The sequence below is a fragment of the Lagopus leucura genome, unplaced genomic scaffold (assembly GCF_019238085.1).
Source record: "Lagopus leucura isolate 7727_CA_CO unplaced genomic scaffold, USGS_WTPT01 Super-Scaffold_100096, whole genome shotgun sequence".
NCBI classification, from domain to species: Eukaryota; Metazoa; Chordata; class Aves; order Galliformes; family Phasianidae; genus Lagopus; species Lagopus leucura.
Genome location: NW_024962322.1, coordinates 81,277 through 106,954, shown reverse-complemented (window position 1 = coordinate 106,954; position 25,678 = coordinate 81,277). Strand labels below are relative to the sequence as shown.

General features: G+C 43.9%; 1 protein-coding gene across 8 annotated transcripts in view; it reads left to right on the top strand.

Annotated features, from left to right (window-relative positions):
- Nucleotides 1–25,678, top strand: part of DTNB (dystrobrevin beta) — a 140,453-nt gene that overhangs the window by 36,667 nt on the left and 78,108 nt on the right. For all 8 annotated transcript variants that reach the window (XR_006181676.1, XR_006181675.1, XM_042887630.1 and 5 more), the window contains exons 9-10: nucleotides 6,954–7,120; nucleotides 12,606–12,730. Coding sequence is in view for 6 of the 8 variants with exons in the window: in XM_042887630.1 (XP_042743564.1) it covers nucleotides 6,954–7,120; nucleotides 12,606–12,730 (292 nt within the window). In the remaining 2 variants the exon portion in view is untranslated. The remainder of the gene's footprint in view (nucleotides 1–6,953; nucleotides 7,121–12,605; nucleotides 12,731–25,678) is intronic.

The window sequence follows — 25,678 nt, the reverse complement described above, 5'->3', positions numbered from 1 at the left end:
AGCAAAAGGCAATTAGGCTGTGAACTAACTTTGTTCTATTGGAGAAACAAGTTTTTTCCTTACCTTTAAATCTTGTCTTCTTTCTCAACACATCAGACAAATGTCTCTGGTTGGTAGTACTGCTCTGGACAAATGGGCCAGCACCTTATTTGAAGAGCCATCGGTTCGGTTTGACTGCCGTCATGCAGCATTGCTTTTGTGTCGGCATTCCAGTCCTTTTAGTTTTGTTCCTGGAGAAATGCAAATGGAAGGGGTCTTCAGGCTGTGTTCTCTTTGCTCTGTCAAAAGGAAAATATTGAAAAGAATATCCAACTCCTCAATATCCAATTTGGCCTTTGTGCTGTCTTAAGCACTCATTGTCGTTGGTAGAAATACTTTGCCAGCTCGTTTGCTCTCGAGGGTAGGAAAGTACAATGGTTCAGAAAAGCAAATGTATGAATGGGTAGGGACAGTGCAGTTTGTGTTTAGGAGTTCCCAGTTAAAGAACAATCCATTGCATTTTTTCATAGTGTCAGGTCATTCTTTGGTTGGTTTTGACTGCCTTGTGTGGCAAATCAATCTTTAGCTTTCCCAGAAGCTCAGAACCACTGCAGTGATTTCTGAAAGGGATTGAGAATTGCTACTTGCTTTTTCTGAAATGACCCAATTCATGTTTAGCAACTGCTGAGCAGCCTTGCCTGTAGTAAATCTATTCCAAACAAGAAAGGATAGAAACTGACAGTGGAATCCGTTTTCAGCTTTCCTTTGGAAATAAAGAGATAAAAACAATAAAAAACTAGAAAATCCAGGAAATTGCAGTGCTTATGCCATTTTTATCCTTTTTTTTTTTCTTTCTTTTTTTTTTCTCCACATATTTTGCAAGGAAGAAGGTGATTTCCTGGGAAAATATGCCAGACGTGCCTCTGTGCTTCCCCAGGCCCCTGTGCTTCCCCATCATTCCAATGAGAAATGGAATTCTCATTTCCATTAAGAAAGCTTTCCATAAGCTCACAGATGTCCCACAAAACCCCTCAGAAATATCCTAATGGTGGCAAAGGAGTTCCAGTGGCTTTCATTTTGGTCTGATCCTCCTCTGAGAGGCATAATGTCACTTAACACGTACCGATGATGAACATGCAGAAGCACATTTCAAAAAGAAGTGATATTCCAGGAGGTTTTAAACCCATCGCTTCTTTCCTGGATAAAAATTCTGTAATACTTTTCAGTCTTTCCTCCTGCTGGTCCCCAAGCTTTCCTGTGCAATGCAGATTTCTGCAAAAGGCCATCCTTCACAGCCTGCTGCTTGGCCTGTCGTGCCAGACTGACGCAGTCCATCTGAAGCTGCTGATCCCGTGCAAGGAGCCCATCTGATCTGCAGGGTCAGGTGGAAAGCAGATCCAAAGGGAAGGCTTTATTAAAAGGTTTGGCAAAGCTTGAGAACTTTTATCATTCCTCTCATAGCTCACACTCAGACTTTAATTTCGCAGGTTTTTCCCAGCTAGTTTTTGGTAGAGTTTTATAAAACTCAGGAGAGGAAGAAGACAAACCAACCAAATGAACCCCAACCAACCAACGCCCTCTCCTGCCCCTAGATTTTGCCAGTGCCTTGTCTTCTCTTTACAAGTCTTTCCTCCTTTTCCATCCATACTACTCAGGATACGTCTGTGCATGCCTGGTAACTTGTCAGAACTTACCTTGGAAGGTGATTTGCATTCTGTTTTGATGCTTTGATTCTGTTTTGATTTGATATATCTAATACAGCATGGGAATTCTTCATTATAATTGCCAGAAATTATGTTTTTAATACTTAGTAGCTCTTTCTACAGGAAAACTGAGTTCCAGCAGAGGAGTGCAGAACCAATTTGGGTGTATTCACAACTTAATTGAGTCAGGAGGTCAAGTTCCTTGTTTAATCGACAGAAACATTTGGGTTCCTGTTGAACTGCTGCTTGAGCAGACCTCTCTCCATTGGGCTGAGCTGAGGATGTTAATCTGCTGGAAGACTTCAAGTCTTCTCTTTCCACTCATCAGAATAGTTTCCATGGAAAAATAAAACACTGGAGTTGGAACCTGGAGCTTGACATATGTGTTATATGCTGGTCATGCTTTTTGGGCTACTTTTGCATGAGCTCAGAGCACTAGGATTTTTGTGGTTAATTAAGCAGATGATTACATTTTTATCTCATAGCTAACATCATCATTGGTAAGTCTTTTGCTTTGGAGTACTAGAATTTAGATGTTCTGGATGTGCACATCAGTATTGCTGGCCTGGGTCCACTAGGACAAAGCACAGTCATGTAGCAGTATGTCAGCTTACAGATGTAGCTATTAGTACCAGATGAAAAAGAGTAGTATAAAGACAGATGTTTAAATAAAGGTTTGTATTTATAGTCATGGCAAGTTCTTCAAAGCATTTCTCTTCCAACACTAATTCTGTCTTAGCCAGAGTTTTTGAACAGTGCGTTTTTCCAGGTCTTCCCTGCAACACTCTTACACAAAAATATTACTTCATCTGCATCCTTTCTACTTTCATTATCTCCTCTTTGATTTCTTTTCTTGTATTTTAAAGTTCTCATATTTTCGTTTTCCTTTAGCTGCTAGTTTTTTTCACATCTTTGTCGATTACTCCTACGCACTTTTATAAAGGCTCTGTTCTTCTCTCCTACTTATTTCTGTCTGTGTTTTGTTCTTGGTATCCTTCCCATGGAAATACTCTGTCATCTCTATGTAGACAACTTTGCTATGCTTCTCAGTTCCAGACCAGTCTCCAGTCTGCATATATCTTACCTGTCTGATGTATCTTTACATTTACAGTAATTTGAAATAATATATCTGAAATGCAGATCCACAATTACTCTAAAACTTTTCCTCATTATTTCTTTTTAAGTAATCTAACATGTATATTACTACTGTATTTTGGAAGCCTTTATCATATGTCCTAGTGGGAAATATATTGTTCAGACAGAGCAGTGGTTTTGGCATTAGCAGTGAAAGCGTAAGATAAAAGGTGGATGCACAAAGGAGGGCAGCTAATGGAGATTTCAAGGCAGGGATTTGGGGGTTGCAGCTCAAAGACTGATGATGGAATAACATTTCCCATTTGGGTGGGAAACAGTAATGAGGGATTTTGTCAGGAATGGCTTCTTGGTAATGAGGCAGAGGGATTTATGTCCTGTTCTCCAGGAGTTAGAGAAGAAAATATGGACAAATTAGCGTGTCTTTATAATCTGAAAACCTAATCCAATATATTCCAACCATTGTGGTTGGAAAAGGCTTCCAAAATAACCAAGCCCAACCCATCCCACCACGTCCACTGACCGTGATCCTCAGTGCCACATCCCCACGGTTCTGGAACACCTGCAGGTTTGGTTTCCCCACCACCTCCCTGGGCAGCTGTGCCACTGCAGCACCACTCTTACATATATTTTGATATACTGGAGAGTCAGAAAAGCAGGCCACTGAAAAAATAGAGGCGTCTCAGGTAAATCACAAGATGGCACAAGATCTTTGAATAAATTGCAGTTTTGTAGAAGAGAGCAAATGAGAGATGTCTTTGAGACAGAGGAGGAAAGAAAAGGAGGAGGAGAACGGTCGCATCTCATTTTCACTTGGAAGAATTTAATATGTCCAGATCAGAGAAGAAATGGAATGAAAAGAGAGATTTGAATACTTACTGGATGATTGCTCATGGCAGTTTCGTACACTGATGGCCAAAATAGTCTGCTGCTGAGAATTAATTAGAGGAGAAGAATTTTGGAGGCTGGCAGGGTTGGAAGAAGAGGACACAGCTGGGAGTAGGTGAGGTGAGTTTTGTGATGTCTCAAAAGGTCTGCTGGCAAGAATCACAGTATCCTTTAGGTTGGAAAAGACATCTGAGATCATCAGGTCCAGTGGAGGAAGGAAGGAGCGGGTTGTCTGTCAAAAAGGACCCAGGAGGAATCTTGAATTTGGAGCACTGACAACCAGGAAAGGGAACGACTGAAGTCTTGGAAGCAGTGAAAAGTAGTAAGAAGCTTAAAACTCCCCCTCCCATACGTGACTGGAAACTTTGAGTAAAGGGACACCTCCTGAGAGGAAGTATCAATAGCAAGAACTTGTTCAGATCACTGAGGCAGGGAAAATAAAGCATAAGCAGTGACACCAGTGAATGTTTCAGAGGCAGAATGGAGAGGAAGAATGGGATGGGATGAAGTCCTTGTGGTTCAAACACGATGTGGAGTCAGGAGTGTCAGTGGTGTTAGAAACATCATCAGTGCACCTCTTCGTGGCAGCCTCAGCCTGGAACGGATTCGTGTGGACAGAAACATGGAAGGCAGTCTGAACAGGACAGAACTAAAGTCTTCAACACCATATTTTATTGGCACATTGACATATTCCCAAAAGTTGGAAAAAAAGCATCTGCATCTGATTGTGCTGTAGCACTTGGCGGTAACCAGGTAAGGAAGACCTCACGATCTCTGACAATGACTGTTTCAGTCTTTTTCCTCATCATGTATGCAGTATGCTCAGAACCCTGAAAATTACCCACTGTAATTTTGTCTGGTGTTTATTTCATCAGAATGCTGCTACTGCATTCCTTAAGTCAAGTGCATCAGCTTCAAGTTTCTGATTCTTTGGTTCAGAGCTCCATGTTGATGCAGTGGCCCCATGTCTGGTCCCAGCAGGAGACAGAAACTCTCCATGGATGAAGGGTTCTTGGAGGTGGATACCAAAAAGCTGTGGGAGCCCATGACATCACCTATTTCCCTTTCCAAAGGCAAACTTTACATACATTCAAAGTTCTCAAGAGATCTGCCCTGCTGCTGCATAAAATGTTCAGACCAAAGGTTTCAGGATCGGTGTGGATGAGAAGCTGGGCTGAGATCAGTGTTAAATATTCTTAGGGTGAGAAAGTTTTTCCTAGTATTCTAGCATGGATTTTTCTTACTGCAGTTTAAATCCTCGGGTCCCTGGGTTTTGGCCGCTGGCTCTGCAGAATGCATTGGTATTTTTGTAAGTACCTCTTGCGTGTTTGGTGCCTTCTCACAGTCACCTCTTAGCTAAGCTGTCTCCTAGATCTTGTTTGTTGAAACGTGATGCCCCAAGTTGGGCATTTTGTCAGTTTTTCAATATTTTTATGAAAACAGTGAGCAATACTTGACCTGGAATGAAGCCTTTTGGAGCCCTGCTTGTTTGATCGTTTTGTTTTGATAATTTTCTGGTCTTTTCCCGATGAAATTCACATCACAGTTACAGTCCTTTCATCTACTGGGTATTTCCCTCTGTTAGGCAAATAGCACGGCCTGCCAGTTTTGGAAGAATTACTGAAGTAACATGGGAAATTGGTGACATTTAATGCCCTCGTTCTGGTTTCAAGGGCAATTAGCCTGGCATGGAAAGACACAAAGTTGAGTTGGGGAATGTTCATGGCTCACGTTCTTCAGGTGCTTAAATTCCTTTAGTATTTGTTCAAGTACTCTACCAGTTAAAATAACATGGGAAGGCCGTGGTTACATATGTATAATTTCATCTTTTCATAAGGATCAGAACTAATCACAAATTTTGTGATACCTCTTTTAAATCGCTTGCTAATTTTCTCTCATTCTTTCATGTCTGTCTTTGCCTTGGGATACGACATTATTCCTTCAGCTGTCATTGATGATTTGTTCCTGTTTTTACTTCTATAGGCTTCTTTTTGAATTTGAAGTTACTGAGCTCATCATTTTAGTCAAGTTGCTTTTTTTACAACAGTCTGCTCCTTCCTCTGCCCAGAGATATTTATACTTGTTTCTTTAGCATTGTTTCTTTAAGGAACTGACAGTTCTCTGAACTCACTTTTCCTGTTGTGTCTTCTTGTAGTATGCTTACTGACTCTCATATGAATTTACTGAAGTCACTGAGATCATGTTCTCCACTGCCTAAGATGTAGAAAGTTATTGTTGCTGTGTTAACTTGCTTGTCATCTTTTTTTATTTTTTTCCAACCAGTTCTTTTCTCATAATTGAAATAAATGTAGAACTTGCTTTTCATTGCTTTCTCTGCCTTTTGAATGAAGATATTCAAAAGGTAGCAGTTCCTCTACAGGAGCTTCCATTTCCACTGGGCATTCGTATCACTGAAGCTGACTGTCTTGTACACATCATTTTCTTTACGTGGTGTTTCTGTGTAGCAGTAAGAGCATCATCCACCTGATTCTTGGCTTGTGATATTGCTGTCCAGGTTAATGCTCAAGTGCTCTTCCCTGTAGTTATTACCTTGATGTTTTCAACAACTTGGGCAAACCCATCCTCAATTTGGGTAGCATTTCTGCACTGTCCAGCTGGGCAAACCCCTGGTCTATGGGAAGTGTCATCTAGCAAGAGGCTTTAGAGCAGAATACACTGCTCTGAATTTGAGTGAGAAGCTCTTGGCTGACTCAGGTCCCTTAGGCAGAAGTCAACCTTTGTGAACCTTTTTTAGGGGTCTTTTTCAATATTCATGATTCTATCATTCTATCTGGGGACATGGTGGGAATGGGTTGGGGTTGGACTTGATGACCTTTGTCTTTTCCAGCTTTAATGATTCTATGATTGTATGAATCACAGAATCACAGAATTGTAGGGGTTGGAAGGGACCTCAGAGATCATCGAGTCCAACCCCCCTGCCAAAGCAGGTTCCCTACAGCAGGTCATGTTCTCTCTGTTGTTGGATTTACATTGAGCTTTCTGGTTCTGAGGAAATCCAAAGGGGGAAAAAGCTAGAGAAGAAATATTGAACTTGTTGGATGTTATGTTATCAACTCAGATATGTTGTTATTCTTCCAAAATAATCTCTTCTGGGCTCAGAAGCCATGGCGTGGATGCAGTAATAATTTCTTTCAGTGATTGAGAACCTGGGTTGTGGTTTGTTTGGTTTTTCTTGGAAGCTTTCACGAAATGCAATGATGCAATTAAATGCAGTTTTCTTAAGGTTTGCTTATTTTCATTTTTTCTGTTTCCCTCCGCATCTTCGCCAAGTCTTCCATCCTGTGGAGTGTTCCTATTGCCGCTGTGAGAGCATGATGGGCTTCCGGTACCGGTGCCAACAGTGCCACAACTACCAGCTCTGCCAAAACTGCTTTTGGCGTGGCCATGCCAGCGGGCCTCACAGCAACCAGCACCAGATGAAGGAGCATTCGTCTTGGGTAACTTGCCTTTCTTTGTCCTGTAGACACAGCCTCTTCTGTACTGATTTATTCTGAACGCTGAAGTTGTTTTTGTAACAGAACTGCACAGTAGGACTGTTAAAGGTTTTCAAATAGTCCAAGTGTGCAAATAGGCAAATCGCATTATTTTTGTTATAAATAATGTTATTCTTTTATCAATTGAATATCATTCTATTCACCAGTGTTTAAAGCACACAATGCAGCCCTTTTCAAATCCCTAACACATTGTTTTCTTCCCCTCTTCACCACAGTTCTACTTCTTACATATATTATTATTACTATTATTACTTTCCTTCTATTCTAGCTTAACAAGTCTTAGAGTTTACAATTCTTTTCCTCCTCAGAAAGGTAAACCAGTCTCAGGAAGGACCTGTATCCAAGTGGCATCTTTAAACACAGTATTTCTTTAAAAGAAAAGGACTATATGGTAATCACACCTAGCGTAATAATAGACAATTATAGATAGAAAAACTGCTTTTCTGGCCAAAAACTTAAGTCTTAATTTTTTACTTTTTCAAAGAGATCAGATGATGATTGGATTATAATTAGCAATTATCTCCATGAGAAAGTATCATTATGGTATGACTGTTTAATATAGAAAGCTGGGGCTTAGTACCAGGCAGCAGTTAAGCTATCATCTAAAAAGACTTCGATACTTAAAGGCAATTTGCTCAGAAATCTGTAGAAGGAAAGGAATTTTAGCAGCAGAAAATGTTGTTTTATTGTTCAGAAACAAGAGTTAGCTTGTCTTAGTAAGAAACTGCAGCAGCAGCTGAAATGGAAGAAACATTTTTAAAAGACGTTCTTGTGTACATATGCTGTGTTTGTAGGAGGATTAGGTAGAACAAATATAAAGGTATGGGGGGACATGAGCTAAAGGAATAAAAGGTAGGATGAGTTCGGTACAGTCAGAATCCAAATCAAAGCAAGTTTCAATCAAGAGGCTAAAGATTACTTACAGGTAAAACAAAGAAGGTAGAAATCAAGGACAAAGTGGGGAAATTCAGGGGATTTCAGTGAACAGTAAGGCAATCATAACAAGCATTTACGTTCCTGTAATCTAAAACAGTATTTCTTGTTCTGTCTGTAGAAACGTATTTCTGAACCTTTCCAATGATTTACTGTGGCTTTTTTTCTTTTTTGACTGGTTGGTTCTTAAGCAACAAAGCATTCTGAATATACTAAAAAGTCCAGTGATGCATAAAATACCACCACAGACTTAGTAGCCCCCTGTAAAATGAGTATGGAAGGGGGATCTTTTAGAAGAGGAGCAGTATCTTCCATTATTTTCTATCTACTCATCCATTTATCTGTCTATGCTGGGGGCCACAGGCTTGGACACGGTAGTGCAGGTGGGGCTTCATAAGGGCAGAGTAGGGGAGCACAGTCCCCTCCCTGCCCCACTCCCACCCCTCTGTGGATGCAGCCCAGGCTGCTGTTGGCATTCCAGGCTGCAACTGCACACTGTTGGCTCATATCCAGTTTTTCACCCACCAGGACCCCCAAGTCCTGTGCTGCCTGTCTCTGATCACCTCTTCATCTCATGTGTGCTTAACATCTCTTCCAGGAGGATCCGCTCCTTGATCTTCTATAGATAATAGTGCTTTGTTAGTTGTAAGCACCCTTCAATGAGTGGCTTTGGAAGACTTATCAATAAGCCCAGCAAATGTTCTGTGTCAATAGGGATAAAATCTTGACTTCCATTGGGAAGCCATTGCAGTGAGCACTAATCAAATGGAGAATAACAAGCAGACCCTGTTATCTACAAGGTTATGGTTTAGCAATATTGTAAGTAGTTGTTAATAAGATTTTGTTTGCAAAATTGCTTCTCCTATATTTCTAGTTCGTTTAATTTTCCACTTAGACTGCCTTAAAGGAATACAACATCTGGAGCTTGTTGCATTCTGTCCTCAGGGGCTGAGGGGAACAGTACTAACTGAGGGCACAGCACAGTGCAGGGCTTGTGAGCCCAACAGGGGAGAAGAAAAAACCTCCCTTCAGAATCTCCACCTTCAGGCCTATGACACTGAAGAGTATGGTTTTGCTGCTTCCTGCCAGAGCTGCACAAAGCCTGAGGCCAGCCATGTGAGTGCTGCGCCTGCAGAAAGCAGGGTTTGATACTATTTACCTGCTCTGCTCAGTCCTTGAACTGAAAAAAAAATGTTCAAATAATCTAAAACGTAGTGTTGTAAGTGGTGTTAGAGAAACAGTTCTGGAGCTGATAGTTGGTTTATCCGTAATTCAGTTGTCCACTTCAGATGGGGAACTTCAGAGGTGTTCAGAGGGCAGGAAACCCAGAACTGTACATCTTAAGTAACCATTCTGAGAAGAAGGGGACCTCTGAGATGTTCAGCAATCAGACGCTGAAATGTAGCTATTGAAAAGCCTCCTTGGTTCCTTAAACCATAGATATCCAACCTTTTGGCTTGCTTGGGGCTGCACTGAGTGTAGAGGAATTGCCTCGGGCCCCTAGGAAATGGGTGATGGCTGAAAGTATTTGAAACTAAAGGCACACAGACTGTGTTTCCATTTAAACCTGAAGAGCATAAATTGGACTGTAGGATGTGTGAAACCTGGAGGCTGGGATACCACAGTGGCGTGTCCAACTACCCAGTTGGACATGACTGAGATCCCAGTGTGATGGGAAGTTGCAAACAGTTCATGAAACATAGTTTGCTCCCAGCTATTTACAAATATAGATTGAAGTCAAGAAGGAACAGCTGGGGAAGACGATGGTGAAACTTTGGTGGTGCTAGAGATGGGCAAATGGACAGTGTTACTGGGGGAGTTTGTGGTGGTGTCAGTGGTAGAGGAGAGGATCGTGGGACTGCAGGGCTTCTGTTTGCTTTTCTAGGAGGTGGGGAGTGCAAGGCTGGATATTAGGAAGAACTTGTTCCCTGAAAGGGACGTGGTGATCCATTGGCACAGCTGCCCTGGGAGGTGGCAGGGTCACCAACCCTGGAGGTGTTCCAGAACCGTGGGGATGTGGCACTGAGGGGGGATGGTGCCCACAGGGGGCAAGGTGGGGTGGGCTGGGGTTGGACTTGGGGACCTTTGAGGTCTTCTTCAACCTTAATGATTCTGTGATTCAAAGATGCTTAATGAAGATGTCAAAGAGACAGAAAAGTAGAACTCAGCTCATTGGGAAACAAAATTAAATGCTGTTTCTCAGAGAAACCAGCTATCCCTACCAGGTGCACTTGCCAGTGAAGTGCTTCTTCAGCACGCTCTGCCTTTTTCACTCTCAGCCACACTGAGAATCATCATTCAAAAGTTGGAATCGATGGAAATTATCTCTCCTCTATCATTTTCACAAAGTGAAGTTGCTCTATTTCTGCATTCTAGGCAGCACCGCCTTTGCTCGACAATATAAATGGTGGTGTAGCACGACAGGATGTAATGTCTGTTACCACAGTGGAAAAACACTTTTAAAATAGGCTAAAGTGCTGCAGAGAGGTCACAGAAAAGGCACTGTGAGATAGATGGTCTGTGCAGAAACCAGAAGATGAACACGATAAAGGGTAAGGAAAGAAATGCACCAAGACTAGAAGCAGAGAACATCTAGAGATAAGTGTATGTGGGAATTTTCAACATGTAGGGTGAATTCAGGAAACCCAGAATTTTTTACTATTGTTGCATGTGATAGCAAAATGAAAGATGATCATTTGAATTTGACTGTGGGTTTGGTAGGAAATAACATAAAGCATGAATTGTGATTTTTCATTAGTTTTCAAAATAATTAAAGGCAGCTGCTCCTCTGTAGAACCTTCTGTGGCGAGAGCGCTGTGCACTTCAGCCATAAGAATCTGTACATCCAGCCAAGGAGTTTTGCATTAGTGCTTGGATGGGGCTCAGATCTGTCTGCAGAGCCCAGAGCTGCACATTGAAGAGGCAGGTGGCCCTTCTCAGCTGCCTCCAAAGCCGCTTTGTCCACCAGAGGAATCCTCCTGTACTAACAGGAAGAAATTGCCATAAGAAATTTCAGTGGGTGTGGTGGTGATGGTTGGCCTTGTTGATCTTGGAGGTCTCTTTCAACCTTAGTGATTCTACGTTTCTGTGGTTTTGTTTCCAAACCAACATTCATCATGAGTTCCAACAGGCAGCCTCCAGTTGTGCCTCTCACAGTTCTCACTTCGCTCCGACTTGAATTGTAAGAGAATGGGAGAAGGTAATAAAACTTCAGTTAAGAACCAGAAGTCCGAATGTATTCTTAGGGGCACCCAACTCGTATTTCTTTTCTAATTTGAAAGGAATTTTTATCTTGTTATTTTCCAATTTAGTTGAGTGTTTTACTTAAAATGTGTTGCAATCTGCTACAAACCACCTAAACTCAGAGGGAACAACATTCTCACACGCACATTCCCTGCTCTAAAAACCTTCATTGCTTGTTGTATTTTGCTAAAGCCAAGAGGCCCAGAAATGAAGAAGCTCACTGGTTGGTAATTATTAACTGTGTAATCCATTGTAATTGTCATTAATTGCCAGGTACTCATTCATGTTAACTGTGTGTGTGTACCCCGGCACTGGGTGGCCTTGCCTTCTCTTTAAATCAGTGTGAAGTTGAATTGTGATTTCAGGTTGGATATTAGGAACAATTTCTGCTTTGAAAGAGCAGTGCTGCAGTGGCACAGCTGCCCAGGGTCACCATCCCTGGGGGTGTTCCAGAGCCGTGGGGATGTGGCACTGAGGAACGTGGGCATGGTGGGCTGGGTTAACAGTTGTTCTTGATCTTACATGTCTTTTCCAGTTTTATTGACTCTATGATTAAAAGTGCATTCAGAATTGAACCAAATTTCCCACTGGAGCATCTTACAGAGATAGGAACTGAGAGGGACTAGCAATCAGCCACAGGGTTGCAGCATCTGTGTGGGGAGTTTGATCAGAAACACAGCACTTGGTGGGTTACTTCTGAAAAAAGAATTTTTTGGCCTCCAAATCATACACTTGAGCTCAGTGGAGTGAACAGCATTTTAAGATAGGTGATGGACCTCCTCCTGCATCAGGTCTTTATTTCTTCCCTTGCCCTTCCCCAGAATACAACACCTGTGTCCAGAAGGTCCTTGTCAGAGCAGGTGGGAAATCCCTGCACTGGTTCTCCGCTCTGACACAAACACCAAGCATTGTATTTCTTGAAGTTACATATTTTTGTTAAACTACTTTCATTTTTCAGTATTGTAACACTAAAAAGAAAAAAAAAAAAAAGCAACTACCAAACCACCAGTCCCCCTAAAAAAAAGCCAACAAAACCCAACTTGCTCATCTGTGCAGTTTCTATACTCATAGATGACCTTTAGAGATTCCTTCCAACTCAACGATCGTATGATTCTACAATTCCTCGGTGTGGTGTAGCAGAAATGAATGTTTCTGAAAACTCTCTTTTTCATGTTTCTCTGTTATCTGATTGCACGCATTTCCCTCCTCTTTGTAACAGTGGTCTCATTTTGGTCACTCTTTTCCAAACCAGAAATCGCCTGCGAAGAAGCTGAGCCATGCAATCAGTAAATCACTTGGCTGTGTACCAAGCAGAGAACCACCTCGTCCCGTGTTTCCTGAGCAGCCAGAAAAGCCACTTGATCTTGCACATATAGTGTGAGTATCTGTTGTTGTAATCGGGCTTCCACTTAATCAGCAATATAGAATAATCAACGATATGAATCTAAGGCTGTGTGGTTGTGTGGGGCTTTGGAAAGAGGCCTTGGGTTGGAATTATAAAGTCAAACTGATGGAGTGATTTTGGTAGAATACCACTGTACTGGTGTTAGTTTGAACCCACCTCAAGTCAGTCTGCCTCCCTGATTTGCCAGGGAGAGTAAAAGTTCAGAAAATCCTCAAATTCTGGCACGTTCTATTTTTAATAAACTGAGCACCCAAATAAATCTATTTTAACATCTCTTTACAAGGGTGGATGGTGATAGGACAAGGGGGAATGGTTTTAAACTGAGACAGGGGAGGGTTAGGTTGGATCTTAGGAGGAAGTTTTTCCCCCAGAGGGTGGTGAGGCACTGGCACAGGTTGCCCAAGGAGGCTGTGGATGCCTCATCCCTGCAGGCATTCAAGGCCAGGCTGGATGTGGCTCTGGGCAGCCTGGGCTGCTGGTTGGTGACCTGCACACAGCAGGGGGTTGGAACTGGATGAGCTTTGTGGGCCTTTGCAACCCAGGCCGTTCTGTGATTCTATGATTCTATGATTTTAATACCTGTAGGACTTTGGGAAAAGTTGCAGTCTTCTCACATGGATAAATTTAAGCACGTGGTACAGAGAAGAGGGAGGAAAGAGGAGCAAAGAGATATAATTTCTATAAAATGGAGGATTCCTGTGTTCAGGAGTATTCCGCAATTTGCAGTTCTGAGAGTAAGCAGAGTTGATGCTCATCTGTTTTTCTTTGGGTGTTGTCATAAATATTAGGTTCTTCTTGAACTGCTGTCTGTTGTCACAATATCCAGCTGGAAAACCAAATGACTCAAATCTGAATGTCTTAGAACTGCTGACAGTTCAACATGAGCTTGTGCTGCTGTGACCTTTCCTGGTGCTGGATGATTTTTATGGGCTGTTTATGCACTCCTTTCAGTAAGAGAAAGCTGGAGGGTGGCTCGTCGAGGTACCAGGAAGGTGGAGCAGTGAGAATTAGCGTGGTGTGATTTTCTTTTATATCAAGCATGGAAGATCCATAACTTGATCTGAAAAAGTAGTTACAGTGCTAAACTCCTTAAAAACATAGTTTTGATCTTTACCAATCTTTAATTAGCCATGTGATTCTCTTTTTATCACGGAATATTTCCCAACAGTTGTACTTTCTCCAGTCCTATGCACTGAGTGGAGTTGGATGTGATGCAATGGAATATCATCATTCTAATGTTCACTGTGTAATTCAACTCATAAATAAAAAGAGAAAAAGAAAAAGTCTGTCATGCTACTGTTCAGTTCCGAGCTCTCCTTAATGAAAGGCATATTGGATGTACAAGGACAAGGCTGCTTGTTGTCCCCAGAATTAGACTGCCTACCTCTGTGTTGTGGTTTGGATGCTGTGCAGTTTGTCATTAAGCTTTAAATGTGGATTTTCTGTTGTGAGGTCCTGCTCAGACTCATAGAAAAGGATTCTGTGGGGATAAATTTTCTTGAGTGGTGAATCATCCTGAATCTGTTCACATTTTTCTCTTAAGATTGTCCGTGCTGCTGCCTGGCTGGAGCTCACCAGCATTCGCAGTTCGGAGTGTGCAACATATAGTGCTTCTAAAGGAAATAAAAGAATATGCAGTTCCATAAGTGCAGTGCATGAAAGTGATTACAGTGGTGGTTCTGGTTTTTGGGTTTTCTGTATGAGTGATGCCGTGGGAATTTCTTAAAAGGAATAGAAAATAAAAATAGAGGAAAGAGTTTTTAAGCATGAAAAGGGACATATCCAGGGTGAATTCTTTGCTAGCATTCAGCTTACAAAGAGAAATTGCTCAGGGCTACAATGAGTCATTATTTAGGTGCAAGTGATCATGACCTGATTACAGTTCTTGCATGTAAATGAGGTGCACACCAGCATCTAACAGCACTTAGCAGTCTGTCTCACAAAGCTGGAATCGATGTCAGCCGAGTAAATAACGCGAACATAAAGATATTAATAACTAGGAGCTGTCTAAGAGCACTTGGCCAGGTGTCACCCTGCAGGAAAGCTTTGGAAGGGTGGCGAGAAGAAAGCTGCACTGCTCCAGGGAACAAGAAAAGATTGGTAGAAGGAATGCAAACTGTGAGTTGTGCAGTATGGGAGAGGGACTTGAAAAAAAGGATTGCTGAAGGGACAGAGAAATGGGCCTACATTGGTAGTATAGGTAATACAGAACAGAATGAAATTGTCCTGTTGCTGCCTTAAAATAATAAAACTGGTCGGTGCTGATGAGAGTTTCCAGAGCAGTTTCCAGGCTGTGGTTTGGCTGTGAGCAGTTGTGCAGCGTGCTGTTGGTCCCTTTCGGAGGTAATCCAAAAGGAGCTGGAATTTCACCTTCAGTGTTTTCAGTCCCAACTGAAATAGGTGCAGAATTCCTTAATTTGGAAACTTGCTGCTGGTTGTTGATGTCTTGGAGCAATTGGAAAGTTCCCAGAGTGCAGGAGGAAAATGCCTGTTCTTTCTTTTTCCAAGGAGGGAGAGAGATTGGAATTGCACAGGGCAGTTTCTGACACGTTGAGTTTACCAGCATGACTTTGATGGCAAATAAACTAATGGAGCAGTAAAGAAGCTAATTTGTTGACCAGTAAATAGAAACCTAACTGGTGCCAATCAACACACATGGGCTTTTGGCAACCTCATGTGGTCAGACTCAGTTTGTATCTTCTTGATCAGATTAGTTGTGATTAGTGAAGTGGTACTGTTGAAGTAATGCACTTAGTATGAGCGCTGCACCATTTGGAGAACAATCATCAACAGATACACAACCAATTGAAAACCAAGTGCTGAGCTAGTTGTCCTTCATGTAACTGGGCAGGAAGATTCCTGAATAAGTGCTTGGTTTGAAACAAGGTCCTGCAGACCTGGCCTCTGTGTATTTAATTCATGTTTTAATGGCCAGGAGGAAAAGTATAAAATCACTGCTAGGCAGTGAGGGGAGGGTTGGTGTCTTCTCCCTGGTATCTAGTAGTAGGATGAGAGGTTATGCCCTTAAATTGCACAGGGGAGGTTCATGTTGGGCATTAGGAAACTTTTCTTCTCATAAAGAGCAGTGGTGCAGTGGCACAGCTGCCCAGGGAGGTGGTGGGGTCACCAAACCTGGAGGTGTTCCAGAACCGTGGGGATGTGGCACTGAGGGACGTGGGCATGGTGGATGGGGGGGTGGGCTGGGGTTGGACTCGGTGGTCTTAGAGGTCTTTCTTCTAGTCTGAATGCTTCTATGATTCTATGAGATTAGAAAACTGTTGGAGGAATGAAGAATATTAAAAGGACAGAATGCTGAGAAAAATGACTCCCAAAGTAGAGGTCATGGCACATAATTGGTTGGATATGCATTTTCAGGGCAATGTTGTAGCCCCAGGGACTAACATGAGTGCAAGGAGATAACCTCAGCCTTGATGGTGGAGAGGTCCTGGTCAGCAAACGGATGAGAGCACCCACAAACAGACAGATACTGCAGGACCAAAAAGATGGAAAGGTTGAAAAGGTCAGTGAAAAGAATTCAAGGTCTTGGAAGAGATACTAGAAGATGCACAAGCTTGAGTTCAAAGAGCTTGAGTCCAGCAGCTCAAGTGATGTGCTTAATCAATTTAGTACATCGATATTGGAATGATTTGATAGTTTTAGAAATGTGTATCCTGGGAAAAGGAAGTATCATCCAGGAAGCTTTAACAGGCAGGCTTATACATAGACTGACCAGGAGATGAAGCTAGACAAATTTAGAATGAAAATAAAAAATAGTTTTTTAATAGTAAGTAGTGGTTAGAGTAGATTAGCAAATTTGAAAGTGGTGGAATACTGGAACTTTATAACTAAGAGGAGAGTATTTTTTAATCAAATAGGAATGCCAGTCTGGTTTTGTTCTGTGCTTGACAGAAGCTCTCTTACTGCAGTATTTCCTTCCGCCCTTATGATCTATGGAAAACACATAATGCAGTTTCTATGTGGGAAGTTCACAGAATGTACTGAAGAAGCACCAGGGATGTGCTCAATAAGGCAGTGTGGCTACACTAATTCTGATACAAGCCTTGGTCTTCTTGGCCGCCTGGGTACAATGCTGGCTCACGTTCAGCTGACCATCTACTGACCAGCACCCCCAGGTCCTTCTCCTCCATGCATTCGTGTTGGTGCTATTGACTGATAGTGCTAAACACAGTTTGTAAGATCTTTGTGAAGGTGTTACAGTAAGAATACCAGTTTGTGGGTTACAAACGTCTCCAGTCCCATCAGATGTACATGGCCAGGAATTTTATCTTGTTTGACAATTCAAAAACTTTGTTTACTGTTCCCTTCTTTTCCCCGTGAACATTTCCCCAGGCATCAATGAGTTGGGTATCTGCCATTGCTTCACCTTAAAGCCCTGGAGGGAGCAATGATCTCCCAAAGATCAAATCCCCTTATCTACTGCTACTGTAAAGCTTGAAAAATGAACAGAAGCCAAGCTGACCGGGACCTTTCCACCACCCAGCACCAAGGGTGAGGTCTTCTTGCACTCATGTTAGCCTCTGGGGTTACAGCATTGCCCTGAAAATGCCTACAAACCTGTCTTTTTCTTGACCCAGATTCCTATTGCTTTTGCAGCACGAACAGGGGGTGGCTAAAACCTCCTCGGATAAGTTAATGAGTCTGCTTTTGGTAAGAATCTTTATCTTGCAGTTGCCAAAAAGCTCTGAGGATCAGAAAGGGAAGAAAAGCTCCTCTCTCCTGCCAAGAGGAGGAGGTTGGTGTGCAGCATGGCACTGAAACACCTGCTTCTCAGGGTGTCATTTTGCACTTCTGTAAAATATTGTAGAGTGCTTTGCTGCTGAAACTGCCTTGCTTTGGGTAGGGGTAGCAGCAGATCTGATACAGCACTGTTGTGCTCCTTCATCCTCCAGCTTCCTCATCAAAATGCTGAATTTCAGTGACAGTTGCAAACAAATCACTTCCTTTTGTGTAGGGAAGCTTCCAGGAAAACCCTCATGTAAGGACTGCAAAAAAGCTCCAAGACAATACAGATCTTTCCTAGAAGTGGGACTTGCTGATCCAAATCAGTTTCTTAAATAGATTAAATAAAATTCCCATCAACACAAAGCAAAGGAACCAGAGATATGCTTTGGTTGCTGGTATTTATTGCAAACATACATCAAAGATGACTTCATAGAAGTTAAGATCAGAAAATATTAAACCAGCCTCTCTGACCACCTGGTGCTCATTGATCATTAAATGTCACCACATTCCTTCCTTTCCAAGCCCAGTAATTTGTGTTCGGGAAAGGTTATCTAACAGAAAGTCACACCTTCTTGGTTTTAAGAGGTTACAAAGGTGCCAGTTCTTGAGTAATTGTTTGAGGGAGTGCTTATCATCCCTGCTTAATATTTGTGTCTTATTTCAGATTTTTCACTTAAGCTGTGTTTCATTTCCAGCACTTGTTCTTTTTCCCCTCCTCTGCTGATCCAAGCACTGATACATCTCCACGTCTGTGCTGCAGGCTCAGGTTAGCTCTGCTGCCCGCAGATTGCCTTACATGCCTGCTACAATCCCTGCTCCTTTTTGTAGCCACTGCCTTCTGAAACACAGCTCTGCGTCTGTGACATCAGAGGTGTCATAGTTCCAATCCCCTGCCGTGGGCTGATTGCCATCATTAGATCAGGTGGCCCATGGCCCATCCAACTCTGACATCAGAGATGTCATAGAGATGTCACTTGGTGTTTGGTCTATTAAAATAGCTTGTTTTAACAACCTTAGCTTGTTAATCAGGATTACTGTTTGTGATCACCATGTCAGCGTTATTTACTACATTACAAATCTTTATCCACAATGTTTATCAAGACTAAATTTGTGTATACTTTGTAATGAAAAGTCTCCTATCTTCTATGGTAGCTGTAAAAATCCACTTTGCTTTCAAAAATTGTGAACTGACAGGTGTTTTTGGTGTCTGAAGAACCTTAGTCCATTCAAAAAGACTTTGTTGATACTTAGCTCATGTTTTCATGGAGCCATAGAATGGCTTAGGTTGGAAAAGACCTCTAAAATCATCCCGAAAAGGCCGGCAAGAATGCCAGAAGGCCTTCGTGGATCACCAAGATGCTCCTGGACTCACTTAAGCTCAAAAAGAAACTCTATAGGGAGTGGAAGCAGGATCAGGTTACTTGAAGGACTACAAGGAAGTTGTCCAAGCAGCCAGGAATCAGATCAGGAAAGCTAAAACCCTGACAGAATTAAATCTAGCCAAGGACATAAAGGGGAGCAAGGAAGTTCTGCACAAATGCGCGAAGGAACTTCTTTACAGTGAGGTGACGGAGCACTGGAACAGGCTGCCCAGGGAGGTGGTGGAGTCTCCTTCTCTGGAGATGTTCAAGACCTGCCTGGATGCCGACCTGTGCGACCTGCTGTAGGGAACCTGCTTTGGCAGGGGGGTTGGACTCGATGATCTCTGGAGGTCCCTTCCAACCCCTACAATTCTGTGATTAATTCTACAGATTTATCAGTGATAAGAAGGTCAGGGAGGATGTAAGCCCTCTCCAGAAGGAAACTGGTGACTTGGTCACAAAGGATACAGAGAAAGCTGAGGTGCTCAAAGACTTCTTTGTATCAGTCTTCACTGGCAAGGGCTCTAGCCACACTGCCAAAGTTGCAGAAAGCAATGGGAAGAACTTGGAGAAGGCAGATCTGCCCGCTGTAAGTAAAGTTCAGTGAATCCTCCTGAAGGCCCTTCTAAGGCACGTAGAAAATAAAGATAAGGTGGTTGGTGGAGCATGGCTTCGCTAGGGGCAAGTCCTGCCTGACAAACTTGGTAGCCTTTTATGATGGAGTTACAGGGGATAGAGGAAGAGCAAATGATGTCATCTACCTGGACTTGTGCAAAGCATTTGACACTGGAGAAGAGTGGATCTGATGGATGGACTGCTTGCTGGATAAGGAATTGGCTGGATGGTTTCACTCAGAGAGCTGCCAATGGCTCAGTGTCCAAGTGAAGACCGGTGACAAGAGGCGTTCCTCGGGGGTCGGGGTTGGAAGCACTGGTGTGTCACGTCTGTGCAGACGGCACGGGCAGTGGGACCGAGTGCGCCCTCAGCGAGTCTGCAGGTGAGACCAAGCGGAGCGGCGCGGCTGACGCCAGAGGGAAGGGATGCCGTCCAGAGGGACCTGGGCGGGCTGGAGAGATGCGGGCTGGGCGGAGAACGGCTTGAGAGCAGCCCTGAGGAGGATTTGGGGCCGGCGGTTGATGGAAGACTCAACACGAGCTGGCGGCGCGTGCTCACAGCCCGGAAGGCCGACCGTATCCTGGGTGGCATCAATAGAAGCGTGACCAGCAGGGTGAGGAAGGTGATTCCGCCCCTCTGCTCTGCTCTCCTGAGACCTCACCTGCAGTGCTGCGTCCGGTTGTGGAGCCCCCAACACGAGAAGGACGTGGAGCCGTTGGAGCAGGGGCAGAGGAGGAACATGAAGGTGGTCAGAGGGCCGGAGCGCCTCCCCTACGGGAACAGGCTGAGAGAGCTGGGGCTGTGCGATGGGGAGAAGAGAAGGCTCTGAGGAGACCTGATGGCAGCCTTCCAGTCCTGAAGGGCCTACGGGAAAGCTGGGGAGGGACTTGTGGTAAGGGCAGGTAGCGACAGGACGAGGGAAAATGGCTTTAATCTGGAAGAGGACAGATTCACACTGGATGTCAGGAAGAAATTCTTCACTGTGAGGGTGGTGAGACACTGAACAGGCTGCCCTGCGAGGCTGCGGATGCGCCTGCATGGAAGCATGAAGGGCCAGGATGGATGGGGCTGCGATCAACCTGGCCTAGAGGAAGGTGTCCCTGCCTACAGCAGGAGTTGGAACTACGTGAGCTTAAAGGTCCCTTCCAACCACCAACCATTCTGTGATTCTATAAATCTGTGACTGGAAAAAGGGAAATATCACTCCCATTTTTAAGAAAGGGAGAAAGGAGAACCCATAGTATTACGCATTGGTGACCCTCACCTCTGCGCTGGATCATGGAGCATATCCTCCTGGAAAGCATGTTAAGACACATGAGGGATGAGCAGAGATAGCCAGCACAACATCATCAAGGGCAGATCGTGCCTGACCCACCTGGTGGCCTTCTATGATGGAGTGATGACATCAATGGACAAAGGGAAGGGCAACTGCTGTCATCTGCCCTGACTTGTGTGAGATCTTGGACGTGGTCACATCCTTATCGCTGTGTAGAAGAGGTGTGGATTTGAGAGCTGGATGGATTATTGGTGGATAAGGAATCGCTTGGGAGGTCGCAGCCAGAGGGTTGTGGTCAGCAGCTGTGTGTCCAGGTGGAGGCGCTGATGAGCGGTGTCCCCCAGGGGTCCAGCTGGTGCTCTTCATCATCTTTATCAATGGCTCAGGTTGTGGATGTTCAACCTTTTGGCTTGCCTGAGCCACACTGAGTGAAGAGGAATTGTCTCGGGCTGCTCCAAAAGTAATGCCTCCTATTTAATTTCCGCGGAAACTACAACAGCTACAAAGAGCACGACATCCCTCTTCGATAGAGCACCTTCCCAACGACAAAACGCTATTTTTCAATGCGGTCTTCTCACTGTAAAAGAAGAGCAAATCCGAGACCTCCTCATCAGCCTGACCGTGTACCGCTCTGTGGTTGCCGCGGTAACCGCCGCCGTGCGGCGCATCCGGGGCGCAGCTCCGGGGCCGCGCGTTCGAGTCCCGACCCCGGCGGCAGCGCTGGGACCGGGGGGGAGTGGAGGTGGTTCGCGGGGCGGGGCCGGGAGCAGCGCCGGGTGACAGCTGGCATAGCCGGACCCGTCCTAAAATGTGGCACATTGACAAGAATGCCTAAAACGTGGCGTCGGAGCGGCAAAACGGCGCAATTGAGAGCGATGCTTTGTGGCGGTGAGTAGTTTGCATATTCCTAATTAGCGGCAATGAATGGATGCAGTGATGAGCCCGGGGTCGTTAATGTATAGGTTACATTATTCGTGTCTATCGTGCATTGTGTGTGTCTGTATTGTGTTGTATGTGCATATATTGCACTGTTGATGTATATATCGCATTGTCTACACAATGGGCACACAGCGTGTCCTGAGGGCAACACTGCTATTCTGGGGGGAATTATACATCTTTAACTTGAATTGTTGCTGTGTTATAGGGAGTTCTGTTGTGTTTTGTGCTTTGCTTTGCCACAAGACGGCTTTTGGCTGGATTGCTGCTCGGTGCACAGTGCAAAATTAGTTAAAGAGGCATAAAAGCTGCGTATGATGATGTAGGAAACTTAGCTTAACACATATTCCTCATCACAAACAAAATAAAACCCCAGCGCTTTGAATAACATCAGAACAGCACTTGGCCGTTTTCTGTTTAAAATAACAAACAGAACAAAGCAGCCATCAATCTGTCATCTATACAGGACATTTTTTGGTTGTTGTTTGGAAAGTCATTAATTTGCACTGGGATGGAGCAGTGAGACCCGATGCCATCCTCCGGTTTCGTTCTCTTCCCATAGGAAAAGCCTTGGCTCAGCACAGCCGCGGGTGCCTGTGCCCTTGGTGCTCTCATTGCAGGAGTGTTGGCAGCTATTTTTAAACAATTCCTCTTTTTTCACGGTGCGGTGAGGAGCTGCTGACAGTCATCTCACAGCCTTCCCCACAATCCCGAGTGCAAAGGCAGTGCTCAGTGCCTACCTGAGAGCTGTCATTTCTGCTGTTTTAATTACAACATAATAATTAGAAACATTATTTCCGTATTTCTGAATGCCTTAGGGAACCGGTAAAGGGTTGCACAGAACTTTGATCCTTTGCCATTTGGGGTAACCACAGGTGTGCTTCCATCCCCAAGTTTGGTTCAGTTGTGCAGAGAGCTGCTTTGCCCCATAAATGCAGGTTTCCCCTGTCAGTTTTCCTCAGTTACCTGTGCAGAAAACAAATGGAACAAGTAGATCCCCGTTCTTTGCTGTAAGCAAGGTGCACTTTGCTACTAAGCCCTTTCTTTTCTTTTACAATGGAAATAACAAATAACTTTCTGCTGGGGGTTTTTGCTCGATTCATTGGGGATCTCAAATTGTAGAACAGAATCACAGAATCATAAAGTTTGGAAAAGACCTCTGAGATCCCCAAGGCCACCCCAGCCCACCGTGCCCACTGCCCATGTCCCTCAGTGCCACATCCCCACGGCTCTGGAACACCTCCAGGTTTGGTGACCCCACCACCTCCCTGGGCAGCTGTGCAGCACTGCTCTTTATAAGAAATTTGTTCCTGGTATCCAATCTGAAGATAAGAATAAATAAGGTCAGAAGGTAAGTCAGAACTGGAGCCTGTGCCTGCACTCCTGCCTCCCAGGTGACATAAAAAATAAAGGGACCAGCTCTTTAGCTGGGTCTGTTGTGATAGGACAAGGAGAAATGGTTTCAAACTAAAAGAGGAAAGATTTACATTGGATATAAGGAAAAAGTTTTTTCATGATAAAGGGAGAGCAAGATGCAATGGCCTTAAATGGTGCCAGGGAAGTTCAGGTTGGATATTAGGAGAAAACTCTCCTCCAAAAGAGCAGTGCTGCAGTGGCACAGCTGCCCAGGAGGTGGTGGGGACACCAAACCTGGAGGTGTTCCAGAGATGTGGGGATGTGGCACTGAGGGACATGGGCAGTGGGCACGGTGGGGTGGGCTGGGGTTGGACTTGGGGATCCCAAATGGGATCCCAAAGGACCTTGAAGGTCCTTTCCAACCTTCATAATTCTGTTATTCTGTGCCAGTGGCACAGGTTGCCTAGAGAGGTGGTGGATGTCTCTGCAGACAGCCAAGGTCAGGCTGGACGAGGTTTTGAGCGCCTGATGGAGCTGTAGGTGTCTCTGTTCATTGCAGGCAGTGGGATTAGATGACCTTGAAGGATCCTTTCCAACTCAAACACTTCTGTGATGTAGGAAAGCTGTAGGAAACAAGAGCAAACTCCTTTTGAACGGATTGGCACTGTGGCTGTTGGTTGTGGCAGATCCCGTGTGCTCATCTTATTCATCACAACTGCGTGCCTTCAGCTTTGCTGCTGCACTTGTGTTCCACAGCCCCACTGCAATTCCAGCTGCATTTGATCTTTAATGCAGTCTTTTCCTCCCTTTAGCTTGATGCAGCCGTTGCCCTCACTTTGTCCTTTTCACTTGAAATTGAAGAAATCTAATCTGAAGGAGTTCCAGAAGAGGAACAGAACTTTGACATTTCAACTCTTTTTAACGTTTTCTCACTGTGGGATTGTTTTAAATATCCTGGTTCTCAGAGCAGCTCTTTCACACGTTTTCTTATGGGTGATAGATTTGTCTTCGAGCGTTGTAAGAAATCACATATATGAATATACAACAGCCGAAAGTTTCCAAAACTTATCCTGCTGTGAAGTTTTACCCCTCACATTTTGGGGCAAAAGAGCCAAAAACAAACGCACAGATGCTACTGCAATTATTTGCTAATTCAGAGTTTGTGACTTCCCAATGAGTCATCACAGTCCTCTAACCAGAACCACAAATACAACCGAGATTGGGAGATTTCTCTGAATTATTTCCTGTGCAAAGTAGAAAATACAAGAAATGGTGCATTTTGTACAAAGCACTGATGTTTCCAGCAGGAAGAACTTGCCGCAGTCGTGAGATTGGTTTGTGTGCTTTATTGCCCTCATTACTCAAAATTTGCAAGGGTACTTCCAAGCAGGATTTGTTCATTTTGCTGTCTGTCCCTTGGATTTTGATATATCTGTGCTTGAGCACTGCTGCTTGGTTTTATTACAGATAAATCAAATTTATGCATAGGTTGCCATCAAATCACCACAAATTTGTCTTCAAGTAGGAGGTTTGGAGATATTCTGTTGAAAACATGTTTTCCAGCTTTTAGTTGTTCCTGTTTTTCTTCCTTGCTTTCTGTTGTGAGGTTTCACTTGTCGTTACCAGCTATTGCATCTTTAAATAGGTTTTCCCTTTCTTCACTGGCCTGCCTTCAGTGCTTGCTATTGAGTTGGTCTTATCGATCTTATATTCTACTTAGCCAAGCACGTAGGCAGAGTCAGAAGGCAGCAAGAGATCATTATTTGGATTTGAATAATAAATAACAGGCCTTTTGTATGGTCTTTGCAGCATATTATACATGGTTCAAAAGAAGTCATTCTTTCATTTCTTCCTTCTTACTGAGTAATTAGAGGATAAAATTTACATAGCAAATAATACTAAAAGAATTGTCCTCTTAGATAGAAGAACAAATTTGCTCAGTAATGGGAATGCTGGAGAGAAAATTTCTCCCATCAGGTGCTCAGATGTGTGATGCAACCCACTAATGTGCTGGCTGACAGATTGTGAAACAAGCACAGGCCTGGCACAATTAATTTCCAGAAGTTTCTCAGGTAATTGTTGCATTCTTCAGGTGCAGAGAGGTTTAGTAAGACAGTGTCTAAGGAAGGAATCTGGAACCACTCTCACAGATTCGTACAGAATCATAGAATTGAAGGGACCAGCACTGGGTGCTCCAGAATTGGCCTCCCCAGGACAGAGGAGAGGGAGGATCCCTCTCTCACCTCGCTGGCCATGCTCTACACAATGCACCCCAGGGTCCCATTGGCCTGCTTGGCCATAAGGACACACTGCTGGCTCATGGCCAACCTTTGGTCAACTTTTGTTCATCCCCTGGTCAGCCTCTCATCAGCCATTGGTCAAGCAGAGCACCCAGGTCCTTCTCTGTAGAGCTTTTTTCCAGCAGGTTAACCTGTACTGATGGGTGCAGTTATTCCTCCCCAAGATGCAGGACTCAACACTTGCCCTCGTTGGACTTCATGATGTTCTTTGTCCATCTCTCTAGCCTGTCGAGGTCTCTGAATGGCAACGCAGTTCTCTGGTGTATCTCCCACTCCACACAATTTGGTATCGTCAGCAAACTTGCTTCCTCAAACAGGTTTGTGATGAGAAGC